This window comes from Dendrobates tinctorius, unplaced genomic scaffold, assembly GCF_039654945.1.
Source record: "Dendrobates tinctorius isolate UK_male_01 unplaced genomic scaffold, ASM3965494v1 ptg000382l, whole genome shotgun sequence".
NCBI classification, from domain to species: Eukaryota; Metazoa; Chordata; class Amphibia; order Anura; family Dendrobatidae; genus Dendrobates; species Dendrobates tinctorius.
Genome location: NW_027362048.1, coordinates 6,569 through 22,675, shown reverse-complemented (window position 1 = coordinate 22,675; position 16,107 = coordinate 6,569). Strand labels below are relative to the sequence as shown.

Sequence of the window (16,107 nt, the reverse complement as noted above, 5' to 3'; positions counted from 1 at the left end):
GCGGTTGCCTACCTGTTACTGCTCTGCTAAGCGGTTACCCAATGGTAACATTAATGTACAATGTAGTGCTTGTCTTCTGCATCAAGAGTGATCTCCTTCTTTCACTGTGAGTAAGGCTGCAAACAGTTGTGGGATTACGCTGTACATGCTGGAATCTCACAACCTGGAAGTTCGGGCTGACTATTGTAGAAAGGCCCTTTTAAGGGGACATTAGGAGCACTTTTGACTTTTTTATTAAAATCACCAGCCTGGGGCTGCCCACTAAAAAGGGCAACCTCAGATTGGTGAAAGGTTAGCAAAAAGGGCACAGGTAAAGGTGTGTAGTTGACAGCTGTCATATGATAGCACTGCACTTATTTTTTGGCTAGGTGACTTCATGGTTACGCTGACTTTCTCCCTAAAGGTTGCCAGCTATAGGCTGCAAATAAATTGTAGCTCTGTGTCGATCATTGTATGAGGTTACATAACTTGTGACTGTAAAATATAGTGCCAGCTTCTGCCCTAAACCCTCATGTTCAACACTCTTCTCCCCTCCTTCCTCAGGTTTTTTTTATGAGCTGAAGACGTATCCCTAAAAGTGGCCATTGCTAAAAGTTCCTGACCAGTCTTCATAGCCCTCCATCAGGGGTACACCTGCCAAGTGTATGAGTATTCCCAGTGCTCTTGAGTTTAGTCTTAGACCATACATTTTCAGTGACAACGAGCGAAGAGTGAAATATACTTCTTGGAACATTTGTCTGGGAATGAGAGATCTTAAAAATTCAAACATGACCAACTTTTTTTTTTTTTTTTTCTCCTTGTCCCAAGCCATGACAGTGACCATTCAGCTGAAACAATTGTTGGTACTGGTTGAAGTTGTCCAGATTCATGAACTTTAGTCTGTGTGTGGACACTTTTATGAGCGTAGGGGAAAACTAAAAGGATTATTTGTAATCTTTAAACCTGGAGACATTATGGTCTGCAAAGCAGCTGTAAGGGTATGTGCACACGTTGCAGATTCTGCTGTGGAATTTTGCTAAATCCGCAGGTAAACTGACCTGCGTTTTACCTGCAGATTTAGTGCAGATTAACTGCGGGTTTTCTGCAGATTTTGTGCGGCTATCTCCTGCATTTTGACACCTGCATATGTCAAAACCCTGCGGATCTGCACAAAAGAAGTGACATGCTGCTGATTCAAATCCGCGCAGAAAAATCTGCGGCATGCACACAGCGTTTTTGTTTTACTTTGGCTAAAATGGTACTGTACACTCACTGGCCACTTTATTAGGTACACCTGTCCAACTGTGTGTTAAGACTTAATTTCTAATCAGCCAATCACATGGCGGCAACTCAGTGCATTTAGGCATGTAGACATGGTCAAGACAATCTCCTGCAGTTCAAACCGAGCATCAGTATGGGGAAGAAAGGTGATTTGAGTGCCTTTGAACGTGGCATGATTGTTGGTGCCAGAAGGGCTGGTCTGAGTATTTCAGAAACTGCTGATCTACTGGGATTTTCACGCACAACCATCTCTAGGGTTTACAGAGAATGGTCCGAAAAAGAAAAAAAAATCCAGTGAGCGGCAGTTCTGTGGCCGGAAATGCCTTGTTGATGCCAGAGGTCAGAGGAGAATGGGCATACTGGTTCGAGCTGATAGAAAGGCAACAGTGACTCAAATTGCCACCCGTTACAACCAAGGTAGGCAGAAGAGCATCTCTGAACGCACAGTGCGTCGAACTTTGAGGCAGATGGGCTACAGCAGCAGGAGACCACACTGGGTACCACTCCTCTCAGCTAAGAACAGGAAACTGAGGCTACAATTTGCACAAGCTCATCGAAATTGGACAGTAGAAGATTGGAAAAACGTTGCCTGGTCTGATGAGTCTCGATTTCTGCTGCGACATTCGGATGGTAGGGTCAGAATTTGGCGTAAACAACATGAAAGCATGGATCCATCCAGCCTTGTATCAACGGTTCAGGCTGGTGGTGGTGGTGTCATGGTGTGGGGAATTTTTTCTTGGCACTCTTTGGGCCCCTTGGTACCAATTGAGCATCGTTGCAACGCCACAGCCTACCTGAGTATTGTTGCTGACCATGTCCATCCCTTTATGACCACAATGTACCCAACATCTGATGGCTACTTTCAGCAGGATAATGCGCCATGTCATAAAGCTCGAATCATCTCAGATTGGTTTCTTGAACATGACAATGAGTTCACTGTACTCAAATGGCCTCCTCAGTCACCAGATCTCAATCCAATAGAGCATCTTTGGGATGTGGTGGAACGGGAGATTCGCATCAGGGATGTGCAGCCGACAAATCTGCGCCAACTGTGTGATGCCATCATGTCAATATGGTCCAAAATCTCTGAGGAATGCTTCCAGCACCTTGTTGAATCTCTGCCACGAAGAATTGAGGCAGTTCTGAAGGCAAAAGGGGGTCCAACCCGTTACTAGCATGGTGTACCTAATAAAGTGGCCAGTGAGTGTATATCACTTGCAGATCTGCTGTGGATCCGCAGGGCCAAATCCGCTGCGGATCCGCAGCAGAATCTGCAACGTGTGCACATACCCTTAAAGGAGGTTTATAAAGTTGCTTTAAAGGGTTTGTCCACATTCATGAACATGGTTCCCAAACTGTGCAAAATACCTAACTGATAAACTCAACAGGTATTCTCCCTCCCTGGTTCCAGCCCTGGCTTCTTGCCGCTGCTGTGGGAATGCTGCATCAAAAGGACACATCGCCACTGTAGATGGTCAGCTCCATGAACTTCAGCACTGCCGCTGAGCTTTGTGTATGAGCCATGGAGTTCAGTGACTAGCTGGTGATGACTCGTAATGTAACTGCTACAGCCAAAATATCAGGACTGGAGCTGCGGTTGAGAGCCGATGCTGGACCTGGGTGAGCTGGTCAGGTATTTTACAGTTTGGGGTCCAGTTTCCTGAAAGTAGGCAACTCCAAGCAATAAAAATGGTTGCAAATGTTTACATATACTTGAATTGCTTACTTCCTTTTCTATAACTGAGCATTCTGTAGGTGCAGTGAGATAAGTGTCAGAAGGAAGACAGTCCCCTGTGCACACCTCCTGATTGGCACGCTGTGCATTGTGACACCATAGTCTGACCCATAGGTTATCACATTGGAGACATCACTGCATGTCACTGAGAATTGACAGGATTCCCAGAAAATACCCTCTGTATTAACCTTTTGATTCAATCCTTTTCTTTCTCCTCTTAGTCTTTGATATCTCTAAGCTGAATAGTAATTTTATCGTATTTAACACTTTTCCTGACAGTGATGTGTTTTGTTCCATGAAATGAATGAATGCTATGTTCTCTCATTAGTGGGGAGCAGAAAGATCAGGTTGAAATGGTGACCTGCTGACGCAGGAGACTTCTGTGTTGATGAACTCTTGTGATTACTGCCCCATAAATCAGGTTGTACAGACTGATTTCATCACCCAGGTATCATTGTAATCAGTATAACGACACTGACCTGACACTGTCTGTAGGTTGCTGTGCACAATCCATCTGACAGGTTCCCTTTAACGTTACTGTTGCCCACAGTAAGAGTACCCGCAAACTGTTGTTGTTCACATAAAGTTCTTCTAAAGTTACTCTACATTTGTTTTTCTGCAGATCGAAAGCAGAGATGCGGCATACCTGTCGGGGCACGATCAATCTGGCCACTGCCAATATTTCTGTGGAGGATTCCTGTAATTTTGTGATTTCCAATGGTGGAGCTCAGACATATCACCTGAAAGCAAGCTCTGAAGTGGAGCGCCAACGATGGATTACAGCATTAGAGCTTGCCAAGGCGCGGGCTGTCAAGATGCAGGCAGAATCGGGTAAGCCAGACTTGAAGCTGTTGGAATTCATACGCCTTGCTGACTTATTGCTGCTGAATAGGATAACTATACTGGTTGTCTCTTGCAGATGATTCTGGAGATGATGATCCCACTTCTCAGACAGATAAAGCAGAAGTTCACAGCACGCTGCGTGCACTCTCAGGGAAGGTTGAAGATCTGGGTACATGCAATGACCTTATTGCGAAACATGGCACCGCACTGCAACGCTCTCTGAGTGAGTTAGAGAGTCTGCGCCTCCCTCAAGACAGCTCCGAAAAGATCAAGCAGGTCAATGAAAGAGCAACACTTTTCAGGATCACCTCTAATGCTATGATAAATGTGAGTGAGAAGGACTATACAGTACAATTCTTGATGGTACATTTATTTTTAATTTAGCAGTATATGAATCTGTTAAAGGAGTTGGACAACCCCTTTTTATCAGCTTGGCTGTTTGATGGGATAGAGAAAACACCTTTCTGTGACTGATGCCTGTCCTCTGATGTCTGCACAGAGTTTCCTGTCCTGTCACGTGCCCGCCAGAGGCAGTCATCGCTGTAAGCAGAGGAACTGGGCAAGTACTGGAGCCAAGTATGAAGTTTTGAGACAGGCAAGCTGTTGGGTATTGCATTCTTTAATCTCCTATTAACAGCTTTACTGTTTGTCTAAAAAAACAAAATATCCTTCATGCTTGCCTCTCGGATTGGTACAGTTCCTCTGCTGATTATGCTGACACCCCTCAGTCACAAGTATGAGGTTTGTTTTAATAATTCAGCTGTGCTGTTAATGCAATATTGTGCTTTATGGTAATAAGGAAAAATAGTCACACAGTCTTGATGTGGTGTGCGCAGTATTTCCACAAGCAATTAGCCAAGAAGCCTCCAAATGTAGAAAAAATAGACTGGAAACAGCAGTACAGTGGAAATCGGTGAAAAAAAAGTGGACTTCATTCACACAGATACATGCAATGCTTGAGAAGGGCATCAAATGAGGAGCTGAAGCGCTGCAAGTATCTGTGTGAATAAAGTCCACTTTTTTCACGGATTTCCATTGTAGTGCTGCTTCCAGTCTATTTTTTTTTTCTATCTTTATACTTAGATATAAATGTCAAGGAATGCAAAATAATACAATCTACATATAACATTGTAAAGCATTTTGGTGAAGTATAAATAATGCCTAGAATTATTTGTTTCAATATCGTCTCATTGATGTGTAAGTATTTTAAGTGGAAAGCCTACCTGAACGTAAAGGTGTCTTTACAACCCCCCCTTCACCACCACAATAATCCTGGTTTAATGAGATTGTCCTTACTGTTGTGGCATTTGGATGTCAGATGGCCATCTTCTGCTCAGAATTTCCCAGGCAGATACACTACAAAACCAACAATGTAAACAGTGTTGTTTCTCAGAACCCTTCTTCTATGCAGGAAAAATAAACTGATTTGAGAATCCTGAATTTTCTCCCATTCTTTCTTTTTTTCCATTCAGGCATGTCGAGATTTCATGTCTCTCGCAGAGAGTCACAGTAAGCGCTGGCAGAGAGCTTTGCAATACGAACGAGATCAGAGGTTACGCTTAGAAGAGACGTTGGAACAGTTAGCAAAGCAGCACAACCACCTGGAGCGGGTTTTCCGTGGAGCCACTGTGCTGCCTGCAGAGACTCGTTCTGGGATTTCTAAAGGTGAGATTCCGTGCACCCTGTAGTAGATTGGCTCACTCGGCTGCACACGTAGATAGACGATGGAACACGGTCTCTTTAAGACTGTCACTGGTTTATTAGGAATGCTGAATAAGCCAGTGCAGCTTTATAAAAATAAATTAAGGCCTTCTTGGACTAAGGAAGAGCAAAATATACAGCACAGTCCGTGTGGTTGCAGGAATCTTCCCACTCAGGAAAAACCAACATATGCATGTTCAGCTTCCTTGTCCGGACACCTAGTACTTGCATTCCTCTCTCCAGGCTTACTGAACACTGCCTCAGAAGGCAGACTATTTACACCCCAGACCACACCCTGGGGTGGCGATAAGGTGGACAACCTCCCACCTGCTCTATTGTTGTCCACAAAAACCCATCCCCCTTAAACACAGTGTGCTGGAGGAAACTTCTGGGTTTCAAATTACTTACATTTCACAGAGGCTTTTAGTTTATCTCCCCTTGCCAGTCTCTTTGCCACCAGCTGAAGAAGGGCAGGTTTAGTACCGTTTCTATGCATTACTGAGGTCTTGGGTTCCAATCCAACTCTAATATTGATTTTCATCTGCAAATTTAACAGTACAAGTGGTGTGTGTATCCTTTGTTCTTGGAATCAAGTATTACAGTGTTGGTTATATTGTAGTTTTGTATTGCGTTGCTGGCTATGTAGTGTCTAGGATATATGGATCATTCAGCCAATCTGTCCTTGGTTCAAAATTTAGCACATCCAGACACACCATTATCACAAATTGTCCAGGTGGGTGAAAAGCAGGGCTGTGGAGTCGGTAAGCCACAGTTGCGACTCCGACTCCTGGATTTTATCAGACTCCGACTCCTTCATAAATGGCCAATTCATAACAACAAATTTACTGTTGTAAAATATTAAACATCGTGCTTATTCAGTTTCTCACCATCATATAAGTAATCAGACCACTTAGAGCAAAAACTACTGATCTAATTATTTTGAGAGCAGAGAACAACCTCTCTACACTAACTTGTGTTGGTGGCAAAGCAGTAACCACTCGGGCAACATCTCTGACAATGTCAGGATACAGAGGAATCGCTTGTTGCACTGTTATTTTTGATGAACGGTCAAATTTCTCAATTTCTTTTAGTGCACATGAAAAATTCTGCTGAAATGTACTCGCTGTGTTCCTTGATGGGGATGACTCTTCTTCTATGCGGGAACGCTTTGCACGGTCCTTGTGATCCAAATATTTTTCGAAATTAAATTCTTCATCAGTTGATGATGAGGGTGAAGATGTGGCAGGACGACCAAATTCTTCTTGTTCCTGACTGTTCTGCAACCCTTTCATCCGTACTGCTATTTCAAACAGAGCTTCTTTTCCTTTACTTAGCTGTTGATCATTTAGCATCAGTTGAGGGTTAGCCATGTCTACAAGAAAGGTTTTCAGTTCAACCAAGCGCTGAATCATTAAGTACTGCCCCATCGTGTGGCTTGATCAATAATTGCCCCTTTTCCAGCACGTCTCTTCAAAATTGAGTCAACTTTGGTTAGAAGAGTCATCCCCTCTTCTATGCGGGAACGCTTTGCACGGTCCTTGTGATCCAAATATTTTTCGAAATTAAATTCTTCATCAGTTGATGATGAGGGTGAAGATGTGGCAGGACGACCAAATTCTTCTTGTTCCTCCTGACTGTTCTGCAACCCTTTCATCCTTACTGCTATTTCAAGCAGAGCTTCTTTTCCTTTACTTAGCTGTTGATCATCTAGAAGAATCCGATGCATTGGGTCTACATAAACAGCTGCCAAAAGAATGTTATTTTGTAATAGTAGCTCCTCTCTCCGTTTCATTGATGTAGCAATGCCACTTGCAATTAACCCTCCTCTTTGGGACAGGCGAAACATCAGGTTCTTCCACTCCTTTAAGAAAATACCTGGAGTTAAGTCCTCTGCTTGTAATTTTTTAATCACTGTAAATGGGTGCTCTAGCAATTTTTCCAGCTCAGTCACCTGATTCCACTGACTTTCATTTAGCGTCAGTTGAGGGTTAGCCATGTCTACAAGAAAGGTTTTCAGTTCAACCAAGCGCTGAATCATTAAGTAAGTACTGCCCCATCGTGTGGCTTGATCATTAATTGCACCTTTTCCAGCACGTCTCTTCAAAATTGAGTCAACTTTAGGGGTTCTGGCAACAGTAGCCAATTTTCTCACCTTGCCAATCAGTGCAGCAGCATGTCCTTCTTGCAGACTGTCTCTTATAGCCAGCTGTAGCGTATGCACAAGACAGCGCATGTGATGAATGAAAGAACATATTGACACAGTTTCAACAAGATCATCTAAACTATCATGTTGCTGTTCATCTGAAGCAACTTCAGTTTGCTCCTCAGTTACAATACTGTGTTCCTCTATTTCAAACATTTCTGTGTCTGTGGACCCAGAATGTTCTTCTAGCTGCTGGTCACCATCATTACTCTCATTCATTAGCTTAATAGTACTTATCATATTTGAAGCATTGTCAGTTACGACAGAAAGAACTTGCTCTTTTTTAAGTTCATAGTCTTGCAGAACCTTTTCCACCAAGACCTGGAGAAACTCACTGGTGTGATGAGCTTTGGTGTCTTTTACTGCCAATGTCTTGGTAACTATTTCATTTTTGTCACAAACAAATCGGACACTGATGGCAAAATAGTTCACTCTGTGACGTGTGCAGGCATCCATTTTAAGAAACAGAAAACGTCCCTTGAGAGTTTTTTTAAGTTCTTCCTTTTGTTTAAAAGCTTCTTCGATTACTAATTTTCTAATACTCTCTCTCTCTCCAGAGAAACACCAAGCTTGCGGGCCATTTCCCCATTCAGACACATAAAAGCTGGTCTTGAAAATAATGAAATAGGCACACTATCCTTTACAACAAGCTCTATGATCTGTTTTTTAAATGTATCTACTGTCATTGTCACAGTAACTTTGTCACTGACAAAATATCTTGCAACTGATGGCTGCAAAGTTCTCTGCTACTTTGTTTGGCTGGAAGAGCTGGGCACTGGTTCATTGGTTTGGATGCAGTCTTTCTCATCCACTGCTTTCAGTACTTCTGGATGAAAGCGCTGTAAATGTCTCTTTAGATTAGAAGCTCTGGTAGGAGCATTTTTATCTTTGCCTGAATATGCACTCATCTTGGCTTCACAGCATTTGTTTTCGTCTGGATCATTTGTCATACACTGACAGACATAATGTTTTCTATCTTGAGTGATGGTGAAATGTTCAAATACAGCTGATTTAATGTGATGCTTCTTTGACATTCTCAGGTTTTTAATTCTGCATTCACAATCCAAATGACAATTGTTTTTCCTAAAAACAATTGTACAAAATTATTGCCAGGTCGTACAACTGATATAGTGGTCAGTAATACTGTTATTATTCCTCATGTACTCACAGTTAACTGATGCAAAGTTTGTTGAAAGGATAATACTTCTTACAGTCTTCCTCTTCTGAGTAGCAGGCAGCTGTGAGATGCTTGGAAGACGCACACCTAGTATGATCTAGTCTAGAGGAGGAGCTTTACTACTAAGAATTTGCAACACATTTTCACTTTCAGTTTCATACATTGTAAGTAGGGGGGTTGGGGCAGCATGAGGTTAACCAAGTATAAGATTAGATAAGGGCAGTGGAGAACAGTGACACACAAGAAGTAAGAAATGTCTCTATCTCCATCAGAACTGCTTATCACTGTTGTTCATAGTTTGATAGAACATATATATTTGAGTAACATTTATAAAATTCATATGAAAGTTCAATTATGAAATATTAATACATTTTTTTAAAGCTGGAGTCGGTACATTTCTACCGACTCCGACTCCAACCAAAACTAACTCCGACTCCACGACTCCGACTCCACAGCCCTGGTGAAAAGTATATGTATGATGTCAAGTTCCCTTTGTGTCTTTAGACCCATGCGGGACTGGCAAAGGAGACCTTAGTGATGAAGATGATGAGAATGAATTCTTTGATGCTCCTGAAATAATTAGCAGTCCTTCCCAAGATGGCTTGGGGCACAAGTAAGTGGCGAGGAATGTTTAAAAAAAAATGTGCTCATTCTTTCATTTAAAACTGCAAAACTTTTTTTTTCTTTTTAATTCAAAATTTCTTAACCATAAAAGTGAACCAACAAAATATATATACATATATATGAGGCCACCATCAATGAACAAATAGAAGTTGCCCTAGTCCTGTATTGATAGACCATCCAAAGAGTTGAATTGGCCTTTAATGCACATGCTGTAAAAACCAAAATCATTTCTTCATGCATTTGACACAATCATCTGCTTGTTTTTCTACAACATTGGACCAATTTGCAGGCAATGTCAGATTTGGGGTGTCATTGCAACTATTGGGACTTGTCATTGTGGGGCGGGACTATGCATGCAGCAGTTAACCTGTTAATTGCTGCTGTTAATCTGTGACTGTGGCATTTACATCTAACATCCAGGAGGGCACATTGTTCTACTGCCCATCAGCTTGATTGTGGAGCACTTTTGGGTTCCACTGACACCTGGAGGTTTGCTGAAAAGTGTTGTTTGTGTTTTGTGTTTTAAAGTTTGATCACCACCCTTTCTCCCATTAGGATTTTTTTTTTAAAGTTAAATATACACTTCAACAATAGAAAAAGAAAACCGAATGCAAAATGGCGATATTTTTATTTATTTTTTTCTCGTTTCCCCCTTCAGCAGCTCAAAAAATGTAATCAATACATCGTATCTACCCCAAAATGATTTAAATAGAAAAATCTGCTTAGTGCGCAAAAAATAATCCCTCGCATAGTCCCTAAATTAAAACCATATAGGCTCTCGGAAAATGGCAACACCAAGAAAATATTCAAATACAAATTCCCAATTTTTTATATTTTTTTTGTTGTACGGACCTGAAGAATCATTATCACAGGTTATCTTTACTGTATAATAATCAGCGTAAATAAAAAAAAAAGCAATTCTTTTTTTTTCGCCGCACTTGGAATTTTTTTTTCCGTCATTCCAGTACATCACACGATAAAATGGATGGGGTCATTCAAAATTGCAACACATCCAGCAAAAAAAAAAACAAGCGCTCAGACTGCTAGAAAGAGGAAAACTGAGTTATGGCTGTTAGAGAAAAATGATAGCGGAAAATCACCTGGTCCAGAAGGAGTTAAGGCTATAGGTTTAAAAGATAAATACCACGTTACTTTCTGTCTGTAAAAGTATGCATGAAAATGCCATGAACATACCTTGAGAGCCAAAGAATTATGTAAAATGTCAGTAAACTGATTAAAACTAATTTGGTGTCATAAAATATAAGAAGCCCTGTTATAGGAATTTAATACTTGCTTAGTATTTTCATGAAATGAATAGACATGTCTTTCTATATATTTTGTCATCTCTTCTTTTACAGACGATCTGGTAGCAACATCAGTGCTGCAAGCTGCGACATCATGGAGGAACAGGTAAGGAGCAAAATTCAGGAAGTTACACAGTCTTCTAGAAGTGAAAATTTTGAACTTTTAGAAGAAAAGTGAATTTTCTGATATATATTTTATCAAAGGGAATTTGTCCAGCAGATTTTGCTATGTAATCTGAAGACCGCAGGAGATAGAGGTTGAAACACAGAATTCAGTTACCGTATATACTCGTGTATAAGCAAAGTTTTTCAGCACATTTTTTTTTGCGGAAAAAGCCCCTCTCGGCTCATACACGAGTTAATAGTCACAGAAAGCCGACAGGGGAGGGGGAGCAGCGGATCAGAGGCAGGAGCCGGTGTCTGTGGCTACAGCCTGTGCCGCTGCTAAAAATAAATGAATATTCATTTCTCTTATAGCATGCACAGTGACAACCGAAGCCGCCGGCTTCCAGCACACATCCTACATGCCTTCCCTGCATCTCCTTTGTTAAGGCGCCAGCAACACTTCCTTAAGAGCGATCACATGGCCTCGCTCATTAAGGTAATGAATATTCACGTCTCCCACTCCCATAGGCGTGGAATGAATATTAATTACCTTAATGAGTGGGGCCATGTGATTGCTCTGCAGATCCCCCGGATCTGTCAATCCCCTGTATAGGGGTTAAATATCCATCTCGGTCGTTTGCTAATCACAGAGAGTTTGACACACTAAAATGGGAACATTCTGGGAATCTGTTTTCTTGATGGGAAACAACTGGATTTTCTGTACCCATTCAATCCAATTTTGAACATATGAAATGTATAACTCATGGGAATCAAAAAGTAGTGCGAACATATAAATCCCCTAAAACACAATTTATTAAAGTACATTAAAAAAACACCTATCCCAGTGAAAAAATGGCAAATGCCATAAATGAAAAGACCTAATCTGGGATGCTACATAGCCCTACAATAAGGCTTACTGATGCCTTCCTAGCCGTGGAGGTTGGCACCCTATAAGAACGAATTTTGGCGCCCTCACTCCCCTACCAGTCCCTATTAAGACAGGAGGGAAAACAATAATCCGATAGTGCAGAAATGAATATTCAAATTGCCCTAAGCTAGAGCAAGACCCCAAACAATTGGTACTCCCGCATCCTGATCGCTTATAAACTAATATATCAAACAGACAGATGATAAAAATCAGCCCCCCACAGGGGTATATTTTAAACTATTGAATTGCTTGTCATGTGCAGGTATGCCCCTCAGATAATACAACAATGAATATTCAAATTGCCTTTGACTAAAGCAGGACCCCAGAATAATATCACAGATATATAAAATTCTAATATCTCCACATCATGATCATTTGTGACAGACTAATATGTCAAAGAGACAGATAATACAGATTCGCCCCTCTCAGGGGTATATTATGAATCATAATATAATAAACAGTCACTTATGTGCAGGTGTACCCTGACGCGTTTCTCCGCCTGTAGCGGTTCATCAGGAGGATCAATCAATAACCATTATATCCATATACGATACCCAGATGATGCATGATGGTACCGGTGGTCAGGAAAGGGTGGATTTAAATAACCACCATGATGCACAGCCACAAATCAGCCCCACCCACTATCCGGTGGTCAAATCACATAAGAGACGGTAGTGATGGCCCGAATGCATCCACATGATAACATAATCAATAGCCACCTGTCCTCAGCGTCAGTATTAGTGTCCCACGTCATCATAACCGCCCCAGATACATATCGGGCTGGAAAGCCCCGGCGTGCGCTCCACAGTGGAGCGCATCCAAGATGGCGCCGGAACTTCCGGTTCCAGCAGCTATAATCTAGCTCCATACCTTCAATACCGGCATTCAAAAAGCTTCCGCCCTTGGATACAGGGAGGAGCAGGCAGTGTACACTTCATAGCGGGGCGCACCAAAAATGGCGCCGGACCTTCCGGTCTTCATCCTTCTAACCCCGCCTCCAGGGTTACCATGGAGAGATCGGAACGCTGAACCCAAAGCAGGGCGCAAGATGTTCCAAAGTACAAAATATATGTGTCTCGCTCATTTACACTAAAAATAAAGGCACATAATAATTCATCACATGCCTTTTATTAAAGAGACCATATTGGGGACAAAAAATTCTATATATAGATACAAATCAGCAAACCAATATAACAAATAAATGCCGCCTTTTCAATGCAGCGTATGCCTTACAAGCATCCTCAGATATGCCCTCCAGATAAAGAACCCCCATCAATCAAAACCACGTATTTGTGAACATTCGGGCTATATCAGGAATACTTTTTTTATTATTATATAAAACAGGTATATGACATGCACTCATTCATCCCATCTGGGGAGAGGGACTGTAACCTGAAGATCCACTCACATTCCCTTCTCAGAATAATGTTATCCAGGTTACTTGATACCTGTGGGGGGCTGATTTTTATCATCTGTCTGTTTGATATATTAGTTTATAAGCGATCAGGATGCGGGAGTACCAATTGTTTGGGGTCTTGCTCTAGCTTAGGGCAATTTGAATATTCATTTCTGCACTATCGGATTATTGTTTTCCCTCCTGTCTTATTAGGGACTGGTAGGGGAGTGAGGGACAATCCTCGTTGAGTGGGGGCGCCAAAATTCGTTCTTATAGGGTGCCAACCTCCACGGCTAGGAAGGTATCAGTAAGCCTTATTGTAGGGCTATGTAGCATCCCAGATTAGGTCTTTTCATTTATGGCATTTGCCATTTTTTCACTGGAATAGGTGTTTTTTTTAATCTACTTTAATAAATTGTGTTTTAGGGGATTTATATGTTCGCACAACACACCCATTCAATCCAAACCTCATTAAAAAAAAAAAGGTTCACAGTCGCCAACTGTTGATCTCAGTGTTCCTTCCTTAAAGACTCCACTGACAGGCAGAGTCCCTAGATAAAATCAGCCTTTGAAGCTGCAGGCACCTCCATGTGTCCCTTCTTTTCTTTCTCCTGGGTAGCCAGACCATCTCCACCTCGGCGAAAATTCTCCAACTCTGGAGGAGCTAGCCGACATGTGGTTCAGATCACGCACACAGGGAAATATTTACCGACCATGTCACTGGACGCTGCCAGTCGCTCAGCTCGGGTCTCGAGCAATATCGTTCCCTTTCGGAGGACTCTTTGGTTAAAGGCGTGGAACGTGAAAGAAGCTATCCTTCCGGCTTGCCCCTCTTTCATGTTTTTTCTTCCTTCCTATGGACAGGGGTAATAGTACCAGTTCCCTTTCATGAATGCTTTTCAGGTTTTTACTCCATTCTCTTTGTCATTCCAAAGAAGGACGGCTCCCTTTGTCCTATTCTGGATCTCAAGCAGTTTAACCGGCGGTTCCGTCTCTCTCTTCCGAATGGCGTCTCTGCGCTCGGTAACCGCCTCTATGGTACTGGAGGATTTTCTCTACTGTCGATATTCAGGTTGCTTAGATGCACATCACTATTTGTGTTCCGCATTAGAGATTTCTCCGGTTCGCTTTCTAGGAGACTACCAAATCACGGCCCTTCCCTTCAGCCTGGCCTCTGCCTCCAGGGTATTTACGAAGGTTATGACATCTATCATGGTCTTCCTTCCTTTCAAAGGCTTGCTCATCATCATCATCTTTCCGAAGCTGCCGTCATAGCCTTCAGAATAGTCAACAGGGGAAAATACTTCCCTGACCCCATTTAGGCGTCTTGTATTCTTGGGCATACTGTTCTACACAGCTTGAGCCACTATCTTCCTTCCAGAGGAGATGTTTTCTTCTATTTGCCTGGGAATCCTTGTTTTGAGATGGCCATGTCTTCATCCCTGGCAACTCTGCATGAGTGTACTGGAGAAGATGATGGGAGCTGAGCCCTTTGCCCAGTTCTTTACCTGTCCCTTTCAGCTGGCTCTCCTGTCAGCTTGGGACAAGAGGACCTCTTCCCTAGACCGGCCCATTCTCTTGTCTCTCCAGGTGAGACAGTATCTGACATGGTCATGGTGGACCCTCTCCGCCTCTGTTCTGCATGGGAGATCCTCTTCCTGCCTTGCTGGCAAGTTGTCACCACTAACGCCAGACTCCTTGGATGGGGAGCGGTCTTTTCTCCATCACACCATTCAGGGTCACTGGAATTCACTGGAGGCGGCTCTTCCCATCAACTTGCTGGAAATCAACAGTGATTTACCTTTTTCCTTTTCCACTGGCAGAATTGCCTCGAGAGTCTCCCAGTCCGCGTTCAGTCAGACAATGCCACAGTCGTGGCGTATATAAATCACCAAGGCGGGACACGCAGCAAGTCGGTCTTGACTTGGGTAGTGAGAATCCTGCTTTGGGCAGAAGGTCACATATTCGCAATATCAGCAGTCCACATCACACGGGTGGACAATTGGGCAGCCGACTACCTGAGTTGTCAGGGCCTCGCGTCATGTGAGTGATCTCTCCACGCCGTCTTCTTCAATCAGATTAGTCAAAGATGAGGCACCTCGGACGTCGACCTAATGGCGTTTCCGATAATCCACAAAGTAGCCAGGTACCGCGACCTTCTAGTCATCGGTTACGACGTCCTAGTCTCTCTCTTTCTCTTTCTTTCTCTTTCTCTTTCTTTCTCTCTTACTCTTTCTCTCTTTCTCTTTTTTTTCTCTTTTTCTCTTTCTCTCTTTCTCTTTCTCTCTTTCTCTCTTTCTCTTTTTCTCTCTTTCTCTTTTTCTTTCTCTTTTTCTTTTTCTTTCTCTTTCTCTCTCTCTTTCTCTTTCTTTCTTTCTCTTTCTTTCTTTCTTTCTTTCTTTCTTTCTCTTTCTTTCTCTCTTTCTCTCTCTCTTTCTTTCTCTTTCTTTCTCTCTTTCTCTCTCTCTTTCTTTCTCTTTCTTTCTCTCTTTCTTTCTCTCTTTCTTTCTCTCTTTCTTTCTCTCTTTCTTTCTCTTTCTTTCTCTCTTTCTTTCTCTTTCTTTTTCTTACTTTTGACTCTGCAAAAACTCTTACTGTTTCTCTTATTCATTCTCGTCTCGACTATTGTAACTCTCTTCTAATCGGTCTCCCTCTTACCAAACTCTCCCCTCTCCAATCTGTCTTGAATGCTGCAGCCAGGATCATATTCCTCGCCAATCGTTACACCGATGCCTCTACCTTGTGCCAGTCATTACACTGGCTACCCATCCACTCCAGAATTCAGTATAAACTTATTACCCTCACCCACAAAGCCCTCCATGGCTCAGCAC

At 42.4% G+C, this 16,107-nt stretch overlaps 1 protein-coding gene across 1 annotated transcript in view; it reads left to right on the top strand.

Moving 5' to 3' along the window:
- Window positions 1–11,040, top strand: part of LOC141075955 (oxysterol-binding protein 1-like) — a 48,974-nt gene extending 37,934 nt beyond the window's left edge. Inside the window, exons 2-6 of the mRNA XM_073563153.1 lie at window positions 3,618–3,826; window positions 3,915–4,165; window positions 5,311–5,503; window positions 9,424–9,532; window positions 10,902–11,040. Of these exons, the coding sequence (XP_073419254.1) occupies window positions 3,618–3,826; window positions 3,915–4,165; window positions 5,311–5,503; window positions 9,424–9,532; window positions 10,902–11,025 (886 nt within the window). The 3' untranslated portion in view covers window positions 11,026–11,040. The remainder of the gene's footprint in view (window positions 1–3,617; window positions 3,827–3,914; window positions 4,166–5,310; window positions 5,504–9,423; window positions 9,533–10,901) is intronic.
- The last annotated feature ends 5,067 nt before the right edge of the window (window positions 11,041–16,107 follow it).